This window comes from Cynocephalus volans, chromosome 4 (assembly GCF_027409185.1).
Source record: "Cynocephalus volans isolate mCynVol1 chromosome 4, mCynVol1.pri, whole genome shotgun sequence".
In the NCBI taxonomy this organism is placed as follows: Eukaryota; Metazoa; Chordata; class Mammalia; order Dermoptera; family Cynocephalidae; genus Cynocephalus; species Cynocephalus volans.
The window spans coordinates 6601656-6628517 of record NC_084463.1 but is presented as its reverse complement, the minus strand read 5'-3'; the positions used below and the strand labels follow the sequence as shown (position 1 = coordinate 6628517).

General features: G+C 34.9%; 1 protein-coding gene across 1 annotated transcript in view; it reads left to right on the top strand.

Annotated features, from left to right (window-relative positions):
• Positions 1–26862, top strand: part of DDX10 (DEAD-box helicase 10) — a 262941-nt gene that overhangs the window by 213430 nt on the left and 22649 nt on the right. The window contains exon 17 of the mRNA XM_063093640.1: positions 23298–23434. Coding sequence (XP_062949710.1) covers positions 23298–23434 — 137 coding nt within the window. The remainder of the gene's footprint in view (positions 1–23297; positions 23435–26862) is intronic.

Here is a 26862-nt window from a genome sequence, read left to right as displayed (position 1 = left end):
AATAAATACTTGCTGAAGAAAGGAAGGAAAAGATGAAGTGCATATGAGAGTTCATAAATTTGTTTAGCAGCTTGTTAGAATATTGATTTGAAGATTGTTACTTACATCGATGGCTTGGTAGTACAGATTGTAGATGGTGAGAGATATTTGGTTAAATTATCTTTTGTGCAAAGAATTTTGTATTAAAAATAATTTTACATTAAAACCCTTGGCTTCTAGCTTCACTACTGTATTTAAATTCTCTGAGCCTATTATTTCCTTATCTGTAAAACATGGAATTCTAACACATTTCATTCATTTGTTCATTTATCAAGCAAACATTTGTATTAGACATTATTATTTTAAACTTTAAATAATTACATTACTTTCTACTTATATTGCCTAACCCTTTAGAAATGTGCCAACATGTATGTTTTTCGTTTTCCTAATAGTTTGTTTACCTACCTTATTCTTGTGAAAAACTGCACAAAGTAAACTGTCTTTAGTTGCTAAGGGTTGTAGTCTCAACTGTTTATCTTTAAGTAATTATATATGGAGAGGTTAATTTAATTTTAGTCCGACACCTGAATAATACATGGAAATTGCTTTTGTCAGTTCCTTACCAGGGGAGCATTGATTGCTAAATAGAATATTAAAGAAATTGATATGCAAGATTAGCTATTTTTTTTTCCAAACAGAGAAAGTAATAGAAGGTAAGAAATCTTATGCAAATGTATGCAGTGGATGAGTTAGCTGTGGTTTCTAGGTATTGATCACCTCCAAATATGTTTCTCCTGTGTAGACAAAACATTTTCTTTGCCTTTGTCTCTCTGAATGGAAATTCGGTTATCTTAATTGCACCTCTATTCAAACCCACTTATAAATGATTGTGTGGCAAACTATAAAGAGGTGGAATCAAGAATTTTAGCACGTGAAGATTTTCATTGCACAAGTGAATTTTATGAAAATCGAATTATCAGTTAATTGATTTCTTGGTTAAAAAAGGAAAGGTATAAGTGAGAGCATGAGGACAATACACTTTTGACTACAAATATCTTGTTTGTAGCAGTGGAGGTACTAAGTTGGCACTGAGTTTTTCGACAGCAGGATGACTAAATTAAGAAATAGTAAATGCAATCCAAGTATTTTTATGGATTCTTATTGTCTTCAAGATGAAGATACTAAAGATATAGGAAATTGAGAGTAACTGAAAATTTTATCTTTCTAATAATATAATGCACTTAAGATGGATATTCTTCAGCAGAATTTTAGGTGTATTTGTACAATATTAAATGAGAGTTATCAGTGTTCTAATCAATCTTCCTGATTATAGGCCATTGCTTATTATGTACCACAGATTATGGCTTATCTAATTTTTATGTGTAATTTAGATCAATTAAATTTGAAATTAGAAGCCTAAAATGAGTAATGAAGCAGATTTAAGAAAATGACTTTAAGTTACCATGACTTATCTTAGAGCTATTTTATTAAATTTTATAAATGCAAACTTAGTTTTTTTGTTGTGAAAGTGACATGAGGGAAACACAAAGTTAATAGGATTCAAAATGCAAAATATCTTAGAAAATGGTATTTTGCTCATATAGGCATATTCTTTTGTACTCTTTTACCAAATACTTTGCCATAAAAAATTAAAACCTCCAGTAAAGGACAACTATGTGACTTTTCAATAAAATCGTTATGGTGAAGTTTTAAGGGAACTGGGGGCAATTTATAATTCATTTCCATTTTTGAAAAGGAAAAGGATTTTTCTTTACTGCTATAAAGAATAAGTGGCTGCTTTCTTCCCTTTTATTTTTTTAATGGAAATTTCTCACTTACCCTAAGTAGAAACTTTTACAGAAAATTGGATCTGTAGTTGGCATTTATGCTCTGGCCTATATTTCAGATCATGACTACTTTGGGCAATTTCAAAATAAGAAAAAGGTGGAATTTTAGGCAACTTGTAATTTAAGTTCAGCCAGGTTTGAAATATCTATTCTGATTAATAGAGGCATGCTTTGGCCTGCATAATTAAAAGAGTGCATACTGGGACCAGTCTTACAAATGCTTAGATGGTAAAATTAGCTGTGTTTTAAAAGGTGTAAAACTTCTCTTAAGCCAATGTAATACTCTTTAGAAAACTTTTCCACAGTATTAAATACCATCACTAAAAGAATGATTTATTTATTTATTTATTTATTTTTTGCTTGGTGCATAAGGCATGACTTATTTTTCTTCGTTGTTAGTCTCATTGTATTACATACTCAGTCAAATCAGAAAACTTCTCATCAGTTTCTTGTCAAGTGATCCTTTTCCAAAATCTGGATATTATTTCTTAGAAGATATTAAGGATTCACTATTTTTCTTTTTGTAGCATGTTATATATCACAGCTGGACCCAAATTCAGCTTTCAGACCCTAAAGGAATTACATATCTGTGTTCAGTAATACACTTAATATTGATTTTAACATCTTTTGAAATCATCACACTTCTTCTATATCCTTACCGAGATTTCTTTTTATAAGGTGTAAATAATAATAATAATAATGCAGGCTTAATATTGTTATAGTACTAGGCTTTAATAATTATCACCAGAAATATTCCAAGAGATTAGAATTTTAATCCAAAGTCCAGTAGTTCTGATTAATACAGAGATAATAGCAAAGAAAAGATCAAAGTCCCATTTTAATAGAGTAGATGCTCAGAGACCAGCCATGTGTGACACTTCTATTCCAGCTGTCTTGCTTTCAGAAAATTCAATAGTGTTTTCAGATAAACCAAAAGTTATTAACCTGCTGATTAGAATACCAGATTGTTTTCTTCCTTTGTGATGTAATAGCTTTGTCGTTTGAAGTAAACCATTTATGTCAGAAAGAAAGTTATATCAACTTCCTCTTTGGGAAAATTCGCCATTTATTGAGCATGACTGAAATGTTTGTATACATCATGCTACCCAAATTTAATCATTCAGAGGAAGAGATTTAGAACTTTAAGGTGCAAGTGAATTGAAAATGACTTTAGTAGTAGATCGACTTTGCTGTGATTATATTATCCATCTCAAACTATACATAATATAGCTACTAAGAATTATTATAGAGAAATTTCTTGCTAGTTATTTATATAGTCTAAAGAGTACAGCCAATGGCCACATCTGTACATTTAAAAGGCAAAACAAATAAACAAGGATACTGGTGAACCCAGCGTTAAAGATCTCTTCAAACCCCATAATGGGTTTCAGAACTGGTAGTTTAGAAAGCAGAAGTCTTTCACATTTTCTTTCTTCCTGCCAATGCATGTTTTAACTCTATAGGCCTATTGGGGAAGGAATTGGTTTAGACATATTCTGTGTGGAGTGTTATTGTGATGATGACAAATGCATGCATTGGTATCTCTAGCCGTCAGTTTCCTTTAGCCTATGATGCAAACCCATATATGTTTTAGAGTTGGAAGTTGTCTGATTGTTGTTGCGGCAGAAAACAGACTGGGGTTTATTGTTAAAGCAATGTCATACCTGGCCTTTACTGGAACTGTCACTGAGTTCTCTTTTGAAATCATACCCATTCCTTAACTGATATATACTTAAAGGTGTTCAAGCTGGTTTCATATTAGAAGTCTGTCCTGATGTCTTAGTTGCTTCTCTGTTGGGAAGGAAAGATAATTTTTACTGAGTGCCTACCTCTTGCCAATACTTTGTGCTCATGCGATCCTTACGTGAGAGTGGCATTGTCTGGCCTGGATTGGAAGAATGAGAAACTAAAGATCTAGGATTAGTTTTGCAACTAACTTGTTCTATGATCTTGGGAAAGTTGCTTAAATTCTATAGGTTTGCATGTGTGTGTTTGCTTGCTGATGTCTTTGTAATCTGTAAAGTAAGAGTCTTAGCTAGATAATCTTTTTTTATAGTGGTAAAATATGAATATCGTAAAGTTTACCATCTTAATTTTTTTAAGAACAGTAATGTTAACTATGTGCACACTGTTGTGCAACCTATCTCTAGAACTTTTTCATCTTGTGAAACTAAAATTCTGTACTCACCAAATAACTCTGCTTTACCCCCCTCACCCCAACGCCTGGCTACCACCATTCTACTTCCTGTTCCTAAGAGTTTGTCAGCTTAAATACCTCATCTAAGTGGAGCCATGCAGTATTTGTCTTTTTGTGACTGGCTTACTTCACTTAGCATGATGTCCTTAAGGGTCATCCATGTTGTAGCCTGTGTCAGAATTTCCTTCCTTATTAAGTGTGAGTCATTAAAGTGTGAGTCATGATTCTGCAGGAGTAATCACGTTGATTATTGTTGACAGGTATGTTGTTTGTGTTTTAATCTTAATCTCTATCTCTTTAAACAAGCTATCAGAAATTATATCATTCTCAAATGTGCTTTGAACACAGAAAAGTTCAGAACTTCAGCTATAAGCTCCTGTCTCTGGGTATCTCCTTAATCTCTATTTTATTCTCACTTTTCACCTGCCTCTAGTTAAGTTTCTGATCCCACAAATGCACTGGTGCTTATCAGTTTCTTTTCAGTATTATTCTGGAACTATCTTTGAGTCTCTTCCCCCTCCCCTGTGTTAGCTTATAAATTATTTTGACTTTTCCAATAGGCATTTCTTAACATTGTTTATAATCCTGTGCTGAAATTTATGACATCTTTAAGTAGATTTTAAAATCAGTTACAGAGATCTCAGGAGTATATTTAATGTAGTGGTTCCCACACTTCTGAGTTTTAAAATAAACAGAAAAAGAAGGATGTACACCTCTTTATAGTTTCTCATTACGAATATTTAAAAGAATGTACAACCCATCGTTATCATTATTTCCTAAAAAGAAAATACAAATAGAAAAGGACTTAATATTTGAATAAAATGAAGTCCTTTTCAATGATAGTTGGTGACTTTGCACCAACCTAAAGACATGAACAACAATATTGGAATTATTTTGTAATCCTAAGCTTCACCTTTACTTGGCTAAAATAATGGCTACCTAATATAGCTATATTGACTCCGAAATCTGAAGATACATTAGCTCAGAATTCCAGGTCCAGTCCACCTTTCTAGAATCTGCTTCCCTTCTGCTAAAACAAACCACTACTACTTCAATCATTGAGTGCCTTCATTGGCCAAACTTGGTACAAGGCACTTTATGTTTATTTCCTTATTAGTCTGAGTCACTAATTAGTTATTAATATCATGTTAATTCCCAGATAATGAAACTCTGGTACAGTGTGGTTGTGATTTACCTAAAGTTACATAGCTGGAGTGGTGGACCCAAGATTTAATAGAAGTTCCTTGGTAATTATAGCTGCCCTCTATTTTCTTCCCATACAAGCCCAGGTTCACCCCGTATAGTTATCAGGTTGTTAACAGTGGAAAAGTGCCTGGTTGAAGGAGCCAGTGGGAGCTAAAATCCAGCTGGTTGTTCTGCTTTCCAAGCTGTGCACTCTGGCAAGGGACTGTGTACCTGCTTGGAGGAAGTGGGAGGTACCTTTTTCTAGTTTTGTTTCTAGTATCGACCTTGTATGTGCCTACACAGTTCGTGTCTTATGTCCTTCCTTATGCTGCACTATCACCCAAAATGCCCTTCTTAGTGACCTCTACATGTCCTAATGCCTCTTTAGCCTGAGCATAACTTAAATGACATCTCCCTCATGAAGCGTTCCATAATATCTGCCAGCACCACTACCTTGTCTCAGTTCCAGAACTAGCCTTCCATTGGCTAAGCTCCTGTAGGACTTTAATTAAGTAGTTTCTGTAGAGCCTGTATCTCTCCCTTCCCTTTATTATAATTATATATGTCCCTACATTATTGATTGTATTAGTCCAGAAGCACTTTTAGAGCATGGACCAGATTTTGTTTCTCTTTGTATTCCCCAGAATCCCCTACCATGTGTACATTGCACTGCATAATAAGCACTCAGTAAATATTTGTTGCGTAAACTTAATGCAGAAACTAATTATGGTCCTAGATTCCTGGACCAAGTGAGACAACAAGCACTTTTTCCCCTAAGATTTATGTTAGAAGATATTCATATACTTTAAAGTTTAGCTTCCATATGTGTAGCTAGCTTTTCATTATAGAGTTTATTTCCAAGGCTAAAATTGTAAGCAATACATGAGTCTACATATACTGAGACATTTTACCCTGCACCCTAGAGTACAGATTTTTCAGTTTTGTGAACATTTTGAGTTGTGTTGGAATGTATCTACAAATAAAGGCTTCAAAAAGCATCTCTTTGCTCAGAATAAACTGGAGGCTCAAAAACATATGCTGCAGTCTTAAATATTTTACTTGCTAATAAGCAACTACTCTATAAAGAATTTTTCCTCTGTGGTCCTTATCTGAATTATAAACAAGAGGAAAGATAGACCAGTCAGCACAAATATCTGAAAGGCAAAAATATCTCATTAGCAATAGTCAAAATATTTTATGACTTATGTATAGGAATTTAATATCTAGGGTATTAAAAAGTCATTATGGAACTGTATTTTAAGTGACTTAAAATATGGTGGTAATATAACATTGGCTTCTGAAAGAACTTGAGCAAAATTGTGGGCATTTAAGAAAGAAATCTTGAACAACCAGTAGGACTTGTGGATAACTCATTAATATTTATTTTGACAGAATAATGAAAGTATTGTTCTTCGTGTAGAAAGATGCTGCTGAGACATAGCATCATGTTTTCTTAGTGCTGATGTGTCTGTTCCAATCCACTTCTCATGCTCTATTTGTTATATGGCCAGTTTTCATGAGACTATCTGGTATCAGGAGTATAGTCTCTAAAATAATATATGGGAGCTTGACCAACACGCAGGGCTGTAACCTATGACTGCTTCTTTTAACAGTACAGAATGTATCAAAACAGTAATATAAATTGGGAGTTCAAGGTGTGTAGTAATGCCCGTTGCCAGTGACTTTGATGCTGTTACAAGCAAACAAGGGAACAGAACCTTATTCATACCAGCGATGTTTGAACTATAACAATAATTGTTTTTAGGAAAACCTCATGATCAGATTCCCAGCACAAGTAGCAAAGATGAGCTTAGATGTACCTGTAGTTGCACTCTTGCAGAGTTCAGTTTAGTCTTTATGACATAATGGAAAGAGGGTGGACTTTGAAGTTGGACATATTGGATTTCTTTCAACTCTGTTGTCTAAACTTATGTAATTGAAGTTATTTGGCACATTTAAGCTTCAGTTTTCAAATCTGACTGTATAATGGAAATATTAATACTGTTTGTAGATGTGACACTCCTTTTTAAACTAAATAGTTAAGTTCTTTTCTCTGTCATTGAAAATTCATTTGTTTTCTAACTTTAAGTTTCCGTAATCTCTTTAAATCTCTCCTAGTAATGGTGGGATTTGAAAACTGAGGAAGTTTTCATAAATGTGTTGGGTCTTTGCTTGAGCGTTTTAGCTGACGTAAAGGTGCTATCTCTTCCTCTTCCTTTCCTCTCTACTTTTTCTGTCACTCTATAACTGGATTAACCATTTCAAAAAAAGAGTTTTTACATTTTTCACCTATTTCATCCTGGGTATTTGTTGTTAGAAGTAGAATGAAAAAATTTTGCAGCTTTGGAGTAAAAATTAAAATAACCTTTAGTCTTTTGTTTTCTAAACTGATATAATTTACATGCCATAAAACTGACCCTTTTAAAGTATACACTGAAGTGCTTTTTAATATATTTATAAAGTTATGCAACTACCACCATTATCTAATTTTAGAACATTTTTATCACCCCTGAAAGAAACCCAGTGCCCACCAGCCCCATTCCATTTCCCCCTCCCCTTATCCTTGGCAACCACTAATCTGCCTTCTCTCTCTGCCTATGATGGATATTTTGAATAAGTGGATCCATACGATAGGCTGTTCTTTGTGATTGGCTTCTTTCGCTTTGCCTGCTGATTTCACAGTTCATCCATGTCGTAGTATATATTAGTACTTGATTTCTCTCATGGATAAGTAATATTTTATTGTATGAATTTCTCATATTTTATTTATCCAGTTATCATTTATAGGACTTTTGGGTTGTTTCAAGTTTTGGGCCGTTTTGATCCTACTTTATGAGGGGACTTCAGAAAGTTCGTGGAGGCTGGTCAGTTAGCTTTGTTGGTTAGAGCATGGTGCTGGTTAGCACCGTGTTCCAGGATTCGACCCCTGACAGCTGCAGGACACCCCCCCCCAATTAACTAATTAATAGAAAGATTTGTATTATCTTTTAATTCTGTTTTTCTACAAACTTTTTGAAGTATCCTTGTATTAGGAGGCTGGCTGTCAGAGCAGGTGGTCTTGGCAGAAGTGACTGAGGCCTTTCTATAAAATGCTAAAGGAAAAAAATTGGTTTTGGTTGAAAATGTTCATTCAGTGACATTTCATTCAGTGATATAAAAATGACATATTTCCTTGGATGATACCCTGTCGTGGTTTGTAATTTTCACATTTTTAGAAATGTTTTCCCCACTATTTAGCATTTCTGCCTTTTTGTATGCACATGGTTAATGGATTTTCAAATTCTATTGGATTCATTCATATGCATTTGTCAAAACCTGAATTTATTCCATTCATTTCTGATTTTAAATTGCTATTTATTTTTCACCAACATGAGCCAGTTTTAGTCCCTGCAGAGTAGTTTTCCAGTAGCTCACTGAGAGAGATTAGGCTGGTTTCTCACTTGGAGAAGGGATAATGAATTGGTGGAACAAACCATCAAGACTGTAGTAAAACCAAACATGCACATGTCTAAAATCCCATCTCTTTAGTAATTTTTTATTCTGAAGCTAGATCTCAACTCGCTCCATCATGGGTTTTTCTTCTCTCCCTAAGATATGACGGTTTGGCCAAAGATTGAAAATATAGCCATGTGTTGGAGAGGTACATGATCCCATTCATCCACAGCTATTTTATGGATTATTGAAATGTTATCAATTCTTGCCTTTAAAAATGTAGCCTTTTATGACTTTTATTCTGTGTTTTTCTACTTAATAGCCTGTAACAATTCTCAAGACTGTTATGTGTCACTAGGCAGTTAAAACCTAAATCAATGTTTAGGGCCTTCTGGGATAAATGGCATTCTCAAAGCTCAGAACTGTCTGATCTGAGACCTATATTCTTATTATCAGTTCAGTCCTAAGAAGTTCGGTTGTACCAAGCAGTAGTCTTTGACTGAGTGTGAAGGGATACTCATAGACTATTGAAAGTTAGGGCTTTCGTCTTCCCCAAAGTGCATGTGTGTATATATACTATGTATTTTTCATATTGTTTCAGTGGTTTTGTGTCTTCCAGGAACCCCAGGTTAAGAACTTCTAATCTAAAGCCCTTCTGCACCTGTTATAATAAAGAGTTCATACAAGCTTTTTTGTGTGTGTGTGACCAGTAAGGGGATCGCAACTCTTGGCTTGGTGTCGCTCACACCGCACTCAGCCAGTGAGCGCACCGGCCATCCCTATATAGGATCCGAACCTGCGGCCTCGGCGCTCCCAGCACCACACTCTCCTGAGTGAGCCACGGGGTCGGCCCCATACAAGCTTTTTAAAGAGTTTTTTAAAAATATTTATAATCTTTTATTTAAAAAATATTATTTTGTTATAAGATGCTATTAAATTGGTAAAAAAGGAAGAAGAAAAATTCTGTGATCAAATTTCACGACCCAAAGTTTTCTCTATACATATCCTTATAGTATGTTCTTTATACTCTACTAATACATTGTAAACAGTTTTAAATGTCATTAAAATATTTTGGAGAGATCTTTTATTTTTTAAGTTACATACTGTATAATTCACTATTTGTGGTTCACTTCTGTGGGTTTTGACAAATGCATAGAGTCATGTATTCACCACAATCAAAGACACAGAATAGTTCCATCACCTCAAAAAATGCCCTCTTGGTGTTTCGCTCCAACCCCAGTTCTTAGCAGTCACTGAAGTTTGCCTTTTCCAGAATTTCATATTAATTGATGCATCCAATATGTAGCCTTTTTAGGTCTGGCTTCTTTCATTAAGTAAGGTGCATTTGAGATTCATCCATGTTGTTGCATATGTCAATCTTTTTCATTGTTGAGTAATATTCTAGTCATCAAACTTTGCTACCTGGTTTACAAAATAGTACTTTTATTTACCTTCCCCAAGTACTGTGGTTCATTCTAACATTGATACTTTCACCCTTTATAACCTTAATTGTTTCTATAGTTTCAGTTATTTCTTTTGTGTATAGTATTTTATATTTTTCTATTATGAATACATTGCTTTCTTAGGAGATTTAAATCTGTTTCACATTTCTGTTCATGTTAGAATTAGGTTTGAACAAAGCAGAAGGGTCCTTAAGAAGAGTAAGACTTAAATTGCTAGAATGTCTTTTCCGTGTTTACACAGTTCTGTTCATGATGATAAACAATATGTGTAGTGTCTTCACATGCATTTCTTGTTGAATGCTCATGACAACCTTGAATGGTAGATGTCTGTGTTTAAATTACAGGGATGAGGAAATGGAAGCTCCCTGAGTTAAGTAAATTACCTAAAGACATACAACTAGCCACCAGTGGAGCCAACAAATCAGTGTCTTGTGACTCATTTCATATTAAAGTGTACATTATTGTGAGAAGAATAGCAAACTGGACTTGCAGTTTTTGTTTTATTTAATATCTTAGTGTAACTTTCCACTGGAAAGAAGGGTGAGAAATAAAGATGATCAATAATGGGACGCACCATTGTTTAATAGGATATTATGAAATTGTAGCATTCTCAGTATCCTGTAGGGCTCTGTGAGATATTTATATATTAAGTAAGCAAGTGAGTAAGCAATTTAGGAAGAATAATGAATTTTGTGCAAGGCAGTCTTAGAATAAATTTTACTTTGCTAAAAGTCTTGAAATTAAAATACTGAATCAGAGTCCTTTACTGGCATGCTGTGTTTCAGATTACATTCTTCTTTTACAGCAATGCTCAACACACAGTAAGTGTGCAGTAATGGTTGTTAAATGAATATTCCAAATTCTGAAGATCCTTCCAAATTTGGAATTTGCTCTTTGGTGCTTTGAATATTCATGTGCCGGCCCTTTGCCTGCCATTCTTAACTGTGTTCACCGCATGTATTATTTATATTACCTTTTCATAGCTTTTCAATCAAATATTCCCATTGTTTTGGAGTGCTCAGAAAAAAAAAAAACAACACAGAATTGAGGGAAATTTGAATAAGCACTACTAGTTTAAGGGCCAATTCTGTAAACAGGTGGCCTTTGCCTGAATTCTCCTGTGTTCCCCCTGGATATTGCTTTTATCATTCCCAGCATCTTGCATTGCCTCTTGTCTTCCCAGATGCCTAGATGACTAGACTGCCAGAGCTAAAATGTGTTGCCTTCCTCTCATTTGCTATGTTAATTTTATATATTAATGCTGATGTTAGAAAGGACAGAGATGTTTGTGAGCAGGATCCCCATAACTGTAGAGTCCAGGGTCCTTGATCAAAGTTGGGTTTTCAAGTGCAATTCAGCCAGTACACCAAGTACATACACATACATATAGTATATAGCAGGTACACACACCATTTGGCCAGACGCCAAAGAGCCAAGTATATACGCCAGTATTACACTGTAACCCAATGCCACCATTATGGAGTAAATTTCTAGGAGACAGAAATAAACTGAAAACATTTAAAAATATTTTAATTAGTATTTCAACATTATTAAGAAGTGAATGGGTCAGACGATTAAAATTTAACATTATGGTATAGGAACAGTAATTTCTTGGTACTGTCAGCTGCTCATATGTTTACCGTTCTGAACATTTGCCTTACTAAATAAATGCTCACTTTCTACTGGTATGTTGTAATAGCAGTAACCATTTTGTGTTCATAATTCAGAAAAAAATTTCAATAATTTCTTCTGTATGTAACTTTGTACCTGGGATTTATAGCTGGGGTAAATCTCAAAAATTAGTCCATCTGTAATTACTAATGTTGGTTGGCTATACCAATCAGAATTTTTATCTTAAATTTCAAAACTGGAAAATTATCTTAATACGTTCTTAGAAAGTTGTTTTGAAGTATGATTAGTGAGAACAAAATGTGCTCTGAATACCTCACTTTTCTCTAATATTTTATTTTCTTCATAATCTTTACATTTTTTGTTAGGATCGTAAATAGTTTATCATGAATTTCAGGATTTTTCTTCCTCATGAAATTTTGAAGTGTCAAAAGTTGACATTCTGCTTTTAATTAATGCAATACAGGAAGACTTTTTAAAAAAAATACTAAATTGAATTAAATAACTAAATTAAATGTAATTCTTAAAGGTGATTTTGTTTATTTTTATGAATGCTATGTGGTATAGAGTAAGGTAATAAGGATAATTCTCTATTTTTAGACTTTGAATTTATTTCCTCACTAATAATCACTGACAAGCAAGCATGTCCAGGACAACAAATTAATCAAGAAAATTTTAAAGAAAATCAGGCATTGGGTCTTTAAGAAATTAAATATGTTTTTACTCCTTTCTGTTCCATTTGTGTTTGGTGTCAGACAACAGAAATTATCATGTGGTTTGCTAAGTTCTGGGGGAATGGAAATGAAAAGTGTTGTTATCTAGCATATTTTGAGTTCTTACTATATGCCAGCCACTCTGTTAAGTACTTTGCTTATACTATTATCTCATTTATCCTCACAGTAGTCCTATTATGCTGATGCTGCTATTACCCATTTTACAGGTGAGGAAGTTGAATATCAGAGAGCTAAGAATCTTGCCCGAGACCATCCAAATAGGAAGCAAGAGAGCTGGGATTCAAACCCACGTTGACTAGTTCTAAAGCCCTAGGTCTTAACCACTGTGGGAGTTGTCTCAAGGTACTTCACTACCACTGCCAAGGCACTGACTCCACTACATAGAGACTAAAATTCTGTGGGCCAGGGACCTTCAAAGACTATCAGTTGGTGATGACCTATAGCAGATACGAATAGTCTTGGCCTAGTCATGAGAAAAGAGGTAGAAGGAAATGTGTAGATACCAAGAAAAGTAGCAAGTAATGATAAATGTGAACAAGGCTCGAGTCCCATAGTTGCTTTTTAGGGCTGTAAGTTCTGAAATTCTTCTCCCAGTCTGTCTCAATAGGAGGGCTCTTCAAAAAGTTTGTGGAAAATTAGAATTAAAAGATAATACTCATCTTTCCCTGAACTTTTGAAGTACCCTCATATTAAAAACTCTTCATTTACATACACATTCTATTAAAGTGTAGTACTGAGTGATTTCATCCTAGGTGTGAGTTAAATATGACCTTCACTGTTCTAGCATGAACATCTTTACATAGCCTGTTTGATGGGGAGCAGGTTGGGTGTATTATACATATATATACACATATACACACACATATATACACACACACACAACTATCAGTATAGTTTATAGTTAAAGGGAAGATAATATATATGAATGTCAAACCCTGTAACATCTTTAGGTGGTATAATGTAGTTTTTAAAATTACAGTAGAATCCTGTTAACATTACTTGGCATTCCAAGCATTCAATTGCAGACTTAGATTGTTCACCTCAAATATATCTGTGAAAAGAATAAAATCATTTCATAGTAATTGATGTGATTGAGGATAGTTTGATGTGATTGTCATATGAACAAATTAGTATGAATTCTTCACCATATTCTCATTCTGGCACTTGAAATACTGTTTTTCATCTAAGATTACTACCTGTGTTAGAAACATCCAGAATAAGAAATGTATTGAGGATTGAAAATTAGAACTTTTTATCCATGTAAAAAAAGTTTTAAATGAGTGTTTCAAGTTCTTAATTCTCATCAAGTACTGCAACACAAATACTAGTCTATTGTAATAATTTGTGGATTTGATACTAGAAGTCTTATTCAGCCTCCCTCTCCTCCTTGTCTGTCTGTAAAAGGAATTTTATATAATACTCTATTCTAAAATTTTCGATTTCTCAAGGGTGGGACCCCAACTGATTCATTTTTGTGTACCACAAGATGGGCTAAATATACTAAGCACTCAGGAAATGATTATTAATTCAAGCTGAAGGGAATGCTTGAAACCTGTACATTTTGTGAATGAATGTAAGGGTAAAGAACTAATCATGTACAAGTCCATATGGATAGAAATAACTGGATTCTTTGTGCATTTATAATCCCTCATTTGGTGTGTATATTCTTACATAAAGACATTTTCTTGCATGATCCTTTATAACGAATTTTAAAACATACTTTATTATTTCTTATTTTTTAGACACATCACACATTCATTTTTCTTTACTGACTGCTAATTTTTCCCATTAAGATGCTTATTGCATATTTTCCAAGCATCTGCAATGAATTAAAATCTTCATAAGCTTCTCTAAAAATTACCTTAATATTGTAAATTATTTCCGCTTTGTAGTTGAGAACTCTAAGACAGAAGTTAAGTAGTTGACAATTACCAATAAAAACTGTATGATAGCTCTAAATTGGTGAGATTCTTAATTAATGCTGAAGCCTTATCAGTACTAATGACTATATACTAATTATTTAATAACAAGTATGATTATTCATATATTTATTTGGTCAAACAGAGAGAAAGTAAGTTTTTTTGCATGATGTTATATTTGACTGTATAGATTACAGAAATTATAACACATGATAACATCCAGGTGGCGTCTAAAGCGGAGGTGGTCTTGTGGAACTGAGCCTTTGACCTGTGGGATAACAGGTGCTACTCTATATAGTTAGTGTCAGAATTGAGCTGAATTGTTGAGCACCCATTTGGCGTGAGAGAATTGGAGAATTGGTGTGGAAAAGACACCATGTATTTGGAGTTAGAAAGTACCACATGAGGCAAGGTGCAGCAGAAGAGCATTTTAGAGAAATAGCATGTGTGAAGAGTCTGAGGTGGAGGGAGGTTTGACTTGTACTAGGACCCAAAAGAAAATGTGCTGTAAGCAGGCGATAGACTTGATCAGCTTTCAAGTTTATAAATAAATTCTAGTTACAGCAGAGAGAACTGGAGTAATCAGAATAGGGGGAAGAATGTTTTCAGGGAAACCCATTAGGCAGCTGGTGCAATACTCTAGGCAAGAGAAAAAAGAGGTTTGGGAGACAAAGGTAATGAAAGTGGAGATGGAGACATAGTAAGCACCTGTATGTGCTTATAAAATATGCTTGATACTGAAAAAATACTGTACCAGCAGCACATTCAGAGCTTTAATGGTGAAATTTGAGATTCAGGGTAATGTAGGAGAAAACCTAGTGTCTATGTTTCTATGACCTTGGTTAAGTAAAAATGGCAACAATAAATCTTTTTTGTCCTGCTTTATAGAGTTTGAAGATCAAGTAAGATAATATATGTCAAAGAACTTTGTAAATTTGTTGTAGGAGAAAGCCACTTCTCTTCTGTGTCTCTTTCCATCATTGAAATCAAAAACAAAATAAAAGCCAGTCAAGTAACATTTCTTTTTTGGATATTTTCACCTGCCCTACTATAAATGACTTATAAATGAGTCTTCTAAATAACTCTTTTAGGAAAAGTCATTCTTAATTTAGGTGAAATAATTTTCTCAGAGGTTCTGAAACTGTATTTCAGGAATAGCCTGTTTATAGAGGTGAACCTAATCTCTTTGTGTGAATGAACTACTTTTTTTATTTTTTATTTTTCAAGGCCTTAAGAGAGGAGCCCAGTGTGTATGTGATAGTAGGGGATTCTTGTTTTGTTTTAAAGCAGGCAGAGGGTGGAGAGGGATGGAAGAGCTATTGGTCAGTGTGGGGATAGTGGCTGTAGCATCCAGCCTGGAAATACCTGAAGAGACAGAGGCATGTTGACAGCCAGGATCCATAATCAATCAGGCATGTGTTAGGGGATCCATAAGTTAAAGATTGCTTTCTACCAAATGTTAGGCAGTTAGCAGGGCTGTGGCATTGATTTATTCTTGGTTGACTGCTTGCCAGAAATAGCAGAACCTGGCTTTCATTCTAATGCTTATGTGGGTAACTGTTCTAGAACAGCTCATTTTATTATCAGGACAGGGATGTTATCCTGTTCACTGCTGCATCCCCAGAACCTAGAAGTGTGTCTGGCATGTATAATAGGTGCTTAATAAAGATGTGTTGAATGAAACCATTTCTGTCTTAATTCATTTAGGCTGCTATAACAAAATACCTTAGATTGAGTAATTTATAAACAACAGAAATTGATTGGTCACAGCTCTGGAGGCTGGAAAATCCAAGACTAAGGTACCAGCAGATTTGCGGTCTGGCGAGGGCTTATTCTCTACTTCATAAATGGTGCCTTGTTGCTGTGTCTTTACGTGGTGGAAGCAATGAACAAGCTCCCTTAGGCCTCTTTCATAAGGTCACTAATCCCATTCAGGTGGACCCCACCCTCATGATTTAGTCACTTCCCAAAAGGACTACCTCTTAATACCATCACCTTGGGGGGTTAGGTTTCTGCATATGTATTTTGGGGGACACAGACATTCAGACCATAGCATATTTTTGTAAGGCATCTTCACAGTATTTATTAAACTGCTTTCTTAGACATCATATTTAGTATGGATCTAATGTGTATGGCATTGCTTCTGTGTGTATTGATTCTCTTAAATATATTATGTACCTGTCTCAGTCATTTTGGGCTGCTATAACAAATCACCATAGAGTGGTGATTTTTTTTTTTTTTTTTTTGTCTTTTTTCGTGACCGGCACTCAGCCAGTGAGTGCACCGGCCATTCCTATATAGGATCCGAACCCGTGGCAGGAGCGTCGCCACGCACCCAGTGCCACACCCTACCCAGTGCGCCACGGGCTCAGCCCCATAGAGTGGTGATTTAAACAACAAACATTTCTCATAGTTCTGGAGACTGGAAAGTTCAATATCAAGGTGCTAGTAGATTGGTATCTGGTGAGGGCCCACCTACTGGTTTGCAGATGACTGGCTTCTTGCTGTGTTCTCACATGGTAGAAAGAGACCGAACTAGTTTTCTGGCCCTTTCTTTTAAGGGCAATAACCTTAAGGGCTTCATAAGGGCTCTACCCTCATGACAATCATATTGGGATTAGGGTACTGACATATGAATGGGGTAGGGGGGAAACATGAATTTGGTGGGGGGACACAAACATTGTCCATTATAGTACCCATGTAGTCCACAGAGTGTAGTTGATTCTCCTTCCTTAACATCACTCATACCTGCCTCCCACCTCCATCTCCATTTCCTTCATTGAATTCCTCATGTCTCACCTGGATTATTATAGTTTTAAAACTGATATCCTTCTTCAAATGTTATGCTCTCCAACCACCCTTCCCATTGCTGCATCTCCAGGGTACAAATTTAATTACTCTCCTGCTAAAATATTTAAATGGTTCCCCTTTACTTACAGCAGTGGGTTTTTAGCCATGATGTCCTAACATGCTGACATGTCACAATCAGTTGTGAAGTGATAGGTGTATCAGAGAATATAGGTGTATCATGGAAATGAGTCCAAAAGGGATAAAAATGAGGATGGTGCCATATTTGTAAATTGTCTTTTAATTGATTCATGAATTCAAAGAGAGCAGCTAAAATGTTCATTTTCTTTGCCACTGTATATGGTTAGAAAGAGCATCGTTCTAAACTAGACCTTGCCAGAAAGACATAGTACTTTTCTCCATAACATTTTCATTGTAGTAATACTCCTTTCACTTAGTAAATTTCAATTTATGCTTTGTTTTTGTTGTAGATGATAGTGTTTTTTGTTTTTTAATAAACTAAAGGTATTAGAGTCACATTATACTTTTCATAATACAGGTATTATACATTTTAAAGTTATGTATTTCTAAGCATTCAAACAGACCAAAAGACAAAAAATATCAGTATCAAAAAGTCTTTTGTTCTAGCCTCCCTACACTGTTAGTAGTTTGAAATTCTGTTTCTGAAAGGAATGATTGGCAACTTAAATTCTTTTGTCATTGTCATGAATTGGCTGTAATGCAGCACACACAACATGGTATGGCATCAATAGTGCAATCAACTTATAGGTCAGGAAGTAGTAGTACCTGAGTGATGTCCATTGCAAGGGAGTCATATTAACATAAATCCAAATAGTATTTTAACCATTTAAAAGTAAATTTTCATCATTTAAATTAGTTATTTTTCTTAAACTCTTAAATTAGAATGTTGAGTGAGATATTTATACTGTCTTACCTTCTAATTTATTTCTTATTTTATCAAATTGCAGGTATTTTGTGAAGACCACTCCTTCATAATTAATGCTAATAGCTCATATTAAATGGCATTGGGTATTAATATAGTTGATTAAAATATTCTGCTTGAAGTGTCAGGGTACAGATCTCAAAGCCAGCAGAGCAGTTGGAAATTTAGGGAATCCCTAGAAGCAAACACAGAGAGGGTAAGCCCATTCTGCCTTATTCCTTGGCTAAGTGCCACATTTCACAAGCTCAGGGGAAACCCATGGGAAACCATGCTAAAAAAGCAGTGGTTGGAAGTCATAAGAACAAAACAGAGATAAGCAACTGAATACAATGGATTAGAGTTTGCAGTTTGAATACAGGCAAGGTAACTGCCTGGTAGAACACAAACTAATAATTCTCACAAGACATGACAATGTACTCTTTCTATAATATATTATCTACAGTGTCCAGTTTTCTAGAAAAATATTAGAATGCAAATTAAACAGGAAAGTGTAATATATACCCAAGAAAAAGACAGTCAGTAAAAATTCTTAGCCTGGCTTTGAATTTAGCGAAGACCTTGAAGCAGCTATTTTAAATATGTTCAGAGAATTAAAGGAAAATATGGTATCAATGAATAAACAGCTAATCTGAGCTGAGCAATGGAAATTATTTTAAAAAACAAGCAAACAAACCTGGAAATGCTAGAGCTGAAAAGTACAGTTACTGGAACAGAAAATTTCCTAGAAGGGTCAAAAATAGTTCGGAATTGTGAGAAGGAAAAGCAAACCTATTCCCTGCACTGGCCAGCCCCCCCCCCCCAAAAAAAAAGGAACAGCACCAAATGTGAAGACTCAGTAGAAATGGCCCTGACCAAAGAAAAAAAGATTGAAGAAAAATGAACAGAATTAAGAGACCTGTGAAGTAGTCCCATATACGTATGCTTGTGATTCTGAAAGGAGAGGTGAGAAAAAGGCATAAAAATGTTTAGAGATGGCTGTAGGTGTATGGGTTGATTTCTGGATTCTCTATTCTATTCCATTGATCAATGTGTCTTTTTATGCCAATACCATACTGTTTTGGTTACTATAGCTTTGTAGTATAATTTAAAGTCAGGTAGTGTTATGCCTCCTGCTTTATTTTTTTTTTTTTGCTCAACATTGCTTTGGCTATGCGTGGTCTTTTGTTATTTCATATAAATGTCTGGATAGTTCTTTCCATTTCTGAGAAAAATGTCATTGGAATTTTGATGGGGATTGCATTGAATTTGTATATCACTTTGGGTAGTATGTACATTTTCACAATGTTGATTCTTCCAATCCAAAAGCATGGGATATCTTTCCATCTTTGACAAAGGCACCAAGCCTATGCACTGGGGAAGAGACTGTCTCTTCAGCAAATGGTGCTGGGAGAACTGGATATCAATATGCAGGAGATTGAAACTAGACCCATACCTTTCACCATACACTAAAGTCAACTCAAAATGGATTAAAGAATTAAATATACACCCTGAAACAATAAAACTTCTTAAAGAAAACACAGGAGAAACACTTCAGGAAGTAGGACTGGACACAGACTTCATGAATATGACCCCCAAAGCAAGGGCAACTAAAGGAAAAATAAATGGGATTGTATCAAACTAAAAAGCTTCTGCACAGCAAAAGAAACAATTAACAGAGTTAAAAGACAACCAACAGAGTGGGAGAAAATATTTGCAAAATATACATCTGACAAAGGTTTGATATCCAGAATATACAAGGAACTCAAACAACTTTACAAGAAAAAAACAAGCAACCCAATTAAAAAATGGGCAAAAGAGCTAAATAGGCATTTCTTAAAAGAAGAATACGAATGGCCAACAGACATATGAAAAAATGCTCAACATCACTCAGCATTCGGGAAATGCAAATCAAAACCACACTGAGACACCATCTCACCCCAGTTAGGATGGCTAATATCCAAAAGACTGTGAATGATAAATGCTGGCAAGGCTGCGGAGAAAAAGGAACTCTCAGACATTGTTGGTGGGACTGCAAAATGATGCAGCCTCTATGGAAAATGGTATGGAGGTTCCTCAAACAATTGCAGATAGATCTACCATATGACCCAGCTATCCCACTTCTGGGAATATTCCCAGAGGAATGGAAATTATCAAGTCGAAGGTATACCTTTTCCTCAATGTTCATTGCAGTACTCTTTACAATAGCCAAGAGTTGGAACCAGCCCAAATGTCCATCATCAGATGAATGGATATGGAAAATGTGGTATATCTACACAATGGAATGCTACTCAGCTATTAAAAAGAATGAAATACTGCCATTTGCAACAACATGGATGGGCCTTGAGAGAATTATATTAAGTGAAACAAGTCAAACACAGAAAGAGAAATATCGCATATTCTCACTTATTTGTGGGAGTTAAAAATAAATTTAAAAATACACACAAAAAACGGGGGGGGGGCGGTGGAGAAGACATAAAAATTACAATTCCTTGAAGTTGATATGACAAGCGAACAGAAAGGAGATTGTTGGGAGGGAGGGAGGAGTGGGAGGAGGGAGGGAGGTTTCGGTAATTGGCCACAATAATCAACCACATTGTATTTTGACAAAATTTAAAAAAAAAAGCTTAGAGAAATAATAGCTGAAAATTCCCCAAATTTAGTGAATAACATTAATTTATACAGAAGCATGCAGAACCCCGAGAAGGGTAAACACAAACCATTCCTAGACACATCATAGTCAAACTATTATGATAAACAGAAAATTTTGAAATCAGCCAGAGATAAATGATACTTGTTGTTTACACTTGAAGGGAAACAAGTAAAAGTATTTGTTGCTGATGATAAAATTTGAGCTTTTATTAAAAAAGAATTTTGGAAAATTGTATTCGCCAATACTTCCCACTGTTTGACTTTGGGAAGTTTGTAACCACCAACAGCTTACCAGTACTTAAAAGACTTTTTTTATGGCATCAATGCTGATTTTAACAAATGTGATTTTAAAAACATTATATAATATGAGGGTAGTTCAAGAAATCCTTGGAAAGAGTTGTATTATCTTTTAATTGTATTTTTCCATGAATTTTTTGAAGTGCTCTCATATAATGAAATGTGTCAACATTTGAAGGTCCACAAAAGGAGGATCCTTATAATTCAGTGAACAAGTATTTTACAAGTGACCAATGCACGATGCTACAAAACTGTTTACTGGTAAAAGATCCGTTCAAAATACAAGGTAGACCAATGAATTTTAATGTAAAAAAGTACAAAAGTTACATTGATATGGTTTCATATCTCACATGAACTACTTTTTAAGAAACTATCACTCCTCAAGGTTTGTCACGGTGTCAATAAAGAATAACTGCAGTTACCTGGAAAGGCTATAAAATTACTCCTGTCTTTCCCAACTACCTATCTGTGAGAGGCCAGACTTTCTTCGTGTTCTTAAAGCAGAACAATATATTGCAACAGATTGAATACCAAAGCAGTTTTGAGAATTCAGCTATCATCTTTTAAGCCAGATGTTAAAGAAACGCAAAAATGTAAAACAATGTTCTTGGTTTTGGAAATTAGAGCTATTTTTTTTTTTTTATAAAATATACTTTTTTTGTTAACATGCAGTACATCTATTGTTATTAAATGAATTAATAGATTATTAAAAATTCTTAGTTTGCACTTCTAATACAGTAAATATCTGTAGATATTCTCCACATTAACAAAAAGTCTTTGGAGTTCTTCACTCTTTTTAAGTGTAAAGGTGTCCTGAGAACAAAAACTTTGGGAATGTTTTGAGTCTTCTTTGCTTCCAACTTCAGATAGCACATTCCTTTAAGAGCATCAGAATGGAAAATTGAAAATATCTTGTAGCCCAAGAGATTAGTGTTCTAGAATGTATGATGACATTCAATTTTTGTTGGTATCTTTGATTGTTTTCAAGAAGATGGTATTATATGCTGTCAACTGTGCGGTTTACTGCTTCTAATGGCAATTCTTCCCTGGCCACCCCCACCCCACCCCTGGTATTTGTTTCCACACCTTTTATTTTTACCAGGAAATTTTATCAGAAAAGCAGTAAGGGACTTCTGCAGTGGTAACTAATCCTTCTTTTCTTCACTTCTTTCCCCTTTGAGAGGTTATCAAGGGATATCAGAGAGCTGTTCAAAAAGTATTAAAGGACTTTTGTAGTGGCCTGCACAGTTGATTGCTATGCTATTCTGAGTTGTTACTTAGTTTCTGGGAAAGAACATTAATCATTTGAAATCAAAGAATCATTGAAGTTTGTCTCACTTAGTGTGAAGCATTATAAAGATGGTAACTGAGAGAAACTTATCTAGAAGTTTTGTTTTTTAGTCCTACTTAAAATTTTTTGTTAAATGCGTGTGGCAGTTCTTGAGTTTGTCTACTAGGTGGCAAAATCTTATCTGCCAGAAATAAATTTGTTATAAATTATGTACATAACATAAATGTGTAGTAAGTTTAATGTTGCGTTACTTTGTTCTTTGACAAAAATAAACTGCTAAATACAAACAAAAAAAGCTTACCTACCTACCTACCTGTTTGTGTGAAACTGGCTAGATCCCAGCTTCTTCCATGCATCCTCCTCCCATGCATTACTGCTTTTCATATCTCGTGGTGTTGTCCCCATTTCCCAGTGTTCTTAGTGACTTTGAACTTGCATTTGAATTTAGAAGACCCTCACTATAAATAAGTTTGTATAGATCTGACTGTTTTTTTAGACTTGAAATATTGTTATAAAATCAGGCATGTGTTACTGGACTCTTGCTTCTGGTCTTTTATATTTTCATCTAATATTTTTGGTAGTTTTGAAACTTAAGTGTATAGACATGAGCACTACTAAAACAACTTTATATTTTAATTCTTTTTAATTAAGTTGACTTACATGGAGATGATAAAACTGACAATTCTCCCCTTTATTGAATTTAAGGAACTTAATAGTGATTTACTTTCTGAATCATATTTTATTTTGTTTCATTTTTGAAATGATATGGATTTTCTTTCTCTTTGCAAATGGTTTGGTTCTGAATGTCACACAGAGGCCGTCACCAGAGTAGAAGGTTTCTAATTTGAGGATGTCAATCACAGGGTATCTATTTGGGTCTAAAAGTAGAACCTCATTATTTATCAGCTGAGTTCTTAAATCACGGTTTTCCTTATGTTTTCTTAGACCAAAGATGAAGAGGAAGCCTTCCTGGATTGGAGTGATGATGATGATGATGGATTTGATCCAAGCACACTTCCAGATCCAGATAAGTACAGAAGCTCTGAAGAATCAGATAGTGAAGATATGGAAAATAGAATTAGGTATGTTTTTACCATTGGTATTATTAAGTACATACCATACTTAATATCTGCAAGAGTCCTCTCCTTTCAATGAATCCAAAAGATGTTACTAAAAATACTATTCCAAGTGTGATATGAGTTGCGTTTTCTTTTTCTTTCTTTCTTTTTTTTTTTTCTCGTCTCTTTTTCTGAGTCCTTTATGCTTAAATATTTGGTACACTAGGGTATGTTCGATGCAAACATTGGCAGGATTTTATTTTGATTCTCTGTCAAAAGACTCCATTGAGTGTGTTGTTAAATTGTCTCTGGATTAAGAAAAAAGGTATGCTTTGACATTCTTTTATTTAAGATTAAGTAATTTATAAATAAAATAGTGGAAAACTTCTAGATAACCCTTGACGAATTCTTTTGGTTTAAAATCTGTTCATTTGCTGTCCATTATCTATTTGCTACCATGCCAAAAACAAGTGAAATGTAATGAATTGAATAATAGTATGACTTGCTCAGCATTTGTTTTCAGAGTACTGTGTATTAGACGACATTAGGATTCTGTTGTTTTAAAAGTTGAGAATGTTGAACTTGTGGACCTTCTAAACCAATGAGCCTATTTCGGCAGAAGGGAGGTACTAATGACAGATAAAATTAATATAATTGAAGGGAAGATGAAGCTTGATTGGATGCCTTGAGTGCTAGGCCAGGGAGTTTGGAATTGGAAAAATAGGCTATAGAGAGCTATAATCTGTTTTTAAATAAGAGCAGCATTATGAAAAGTTCTCAGAAGATTATTCTCTTCGGAGAAAATGCTATAGGAGGACATTCAGATTTACTCTTCATTTAAATATTGTGCTCATTTTCACATAATTATTTTGTAGTAGGGAAAATTTACTTATCCAAAATGCTGTCTTCCCAGGTGATGCCAGAAACCGGAGGCATTTGCTATTGGATCTAGGTGGTGAACATATTAGCTTTATAGTATTTGTAGACTCCAGGTAGTGAACCATAATAGTTTTACTACCACAAGAGGCACCACAGGTGAAAATAATTTGATTAGGAGTTAGAAAAATATATAAATGTTTGTGCCATAAGGGTTAAATAATTTAGGTTCAGGGCATATTCCTAATACTTAGAAATTGACCTCTAAAAGTAAATATACACACTCTGTTTCAGAAAAAGTTCCTCGGTGCACATGTTGGAGACCTAGATGACTATCTGTGTGGTCAAGTTTGCTGTCCCTTATGTTCTTATAGAAATGTCCCCTTTTTAGAGTGGTTTATGGCATCTGTATTTTGATAGATGTGATTTTAAATCATTAATTTCCAAATGTTTCTGTGTAATTTAACTCTCTCGGGAACATTAATTGATTCTTCCAGTTTGTTCTGCAGCCATATTTTGCGTATCTGTCTGACATATCTTTATTTATTTATTTATTTATTTTTTTTATTTTGTCGATATACATTGTGGCTGATTATTGCTCCCCATCACCAAAACCTCCCTCCCTTCTCCCTCCCCCCTCCCCCCCAACAATGTCCTTTCTGTTTGCTTGTCGTATCAACTTCAAGTAATTGTGGTTGTTATATCTTCTTCCCCCCCCCCCTGGTTTTGTGTGTGTGTGTGTGTGTGAATTTATATATTAATTTTTAGCTCCCACCAATAAGTGAGAACATGTGGTATTTCCCTTTCTGTGCCTGACTTGTTTCACTTAATATAATTCTCTCAAGGTCTATCCATGTTGTTGCAAATGGCAGTATTTCATTCGTTTTTATAGCTGAGTAGTATTCCATTGTGTAGATGTACCACATTTTCCGTATCCACTCATCTGATGATGGACATTTGGGCTGGTTCCAACTCTTGGCTATTGTAAAGAGTGCTGCGATGAACATTGGGGAACAGGTATACCTTCGACTTGATGATTTCCATTCCTCTGGGTATATTCCCAACAGTGGGATAGCTGGGTCATATGGTAGATCTATCTGCAATTGTTTGAGGAACCTCCATACCATTTTCCATAGAGGCTGCACCATTTTGCAGTCCTACCAACAATGTATGAGAGTTCCTTTTTCTCCGCAACCTCGCCAGCATTTATCGTTCAGAGTCTTTTGGATTTTAGCCATCCTAACTGGGGTTAGGTGGTATCTCAGTGTGGTTTTGATTTGCATTTCCCGGATGCTGAGTGATGTTGAGCATTTTTTCATATGTCTGTTGGCCATTTGTATATCTTCCTTAGAGAAATGCCTACTTAGCTCTTTTGCCCATTTTTTAATTGGGTTGCTTGTTTTCTTCTTGTAAAGTTGTTTGAGTTCCTTGTATATTCTGGATATTAATCCTTTGTCAGATGTATATTTTGCAAATATTTTCTCCCACTCTCTTGGTTGTCTTTTAACTCTGTTAATTGTTTCTTTTGCTGTGCAGAAGCTTTTTAGTTTGATATAATCCCATTTGTTTATTTTTCCTTTGGTTGCCCGTGCTTTTGGGGTCGTGTTCATGAAGTCTGTGTCCAGTCCTATTTCCTGAAGTGTTTCTCCTGTGTTTTCTTTAAGAAGTTTTATTGTTTCAGGGTGTATATTTAAATCCTTAATCCGTTTTGAGTTGATTTTAGTATACGGTGAGAGGTATGGATCTAGTTTCATTCTCCTGCATATGGATATCCAGTTATCCCAGCACCATTTGCTGAAGAGGCAGTCCCTTCCCCAGTGAATAGGCTTGGTGCCTTTGTCAAAGATCAGATGGCAGTAAATGTGTGGGTTGATTTCTGGATTCTCTATTCTATTCCATTGGTCAGTGTGTCTGTTTTTATGCCAGTACAATACTGTTTTGGTTATTATAGCTTTGTAGTATAGCTTAAAGTGTCTGACATATCTTTAAAGGATAGTCACCCTTTGAAGCCATTGGCAAGATGTCTGCAATCCTTTTGCATCTGATTCATATGGAATTTTTTCCTAATGCTTTATTTTTTCAATCGTAATTTCTGGGTCATCCTTCATCTGTATACAGCAGACATTTCATTTTTCTGGCATTTCTTGCTGTCATAATGACATTTCTCTGCTACTGCCTAGTAAATGCAACTTGTTCTCCAGTAGCTTCACATGTTTCATCCTCTTTATTAGCCTGTGAATGTTGTGAATGTTTGTAGCTAGAACTTCTGTCTTTACATGTCTTTCTTATACCAACATGTGGGTCCAGTCTCTGTACCCACCCTCAAGGTTAAGACCATAGGCACAGAGAAGGCCCTGAAATGTTTGAATTGTTTAATTGATCATGAAGGTGATTTGCAGAGTTAAAAAGGAGAAATGTATTTATAAGCAGCTATATAATTGGTTCTAGTAGCTTGAGTGATACAAGAGATGACAGAATATAGATATTTGGAGAGTTAGAAGAAGCCAAAATCAGATCTTGTCCTGGTGATGAACAAGCAGGTGGAAGTACCTTGAGAGATGCTGAAGCATCTTAAA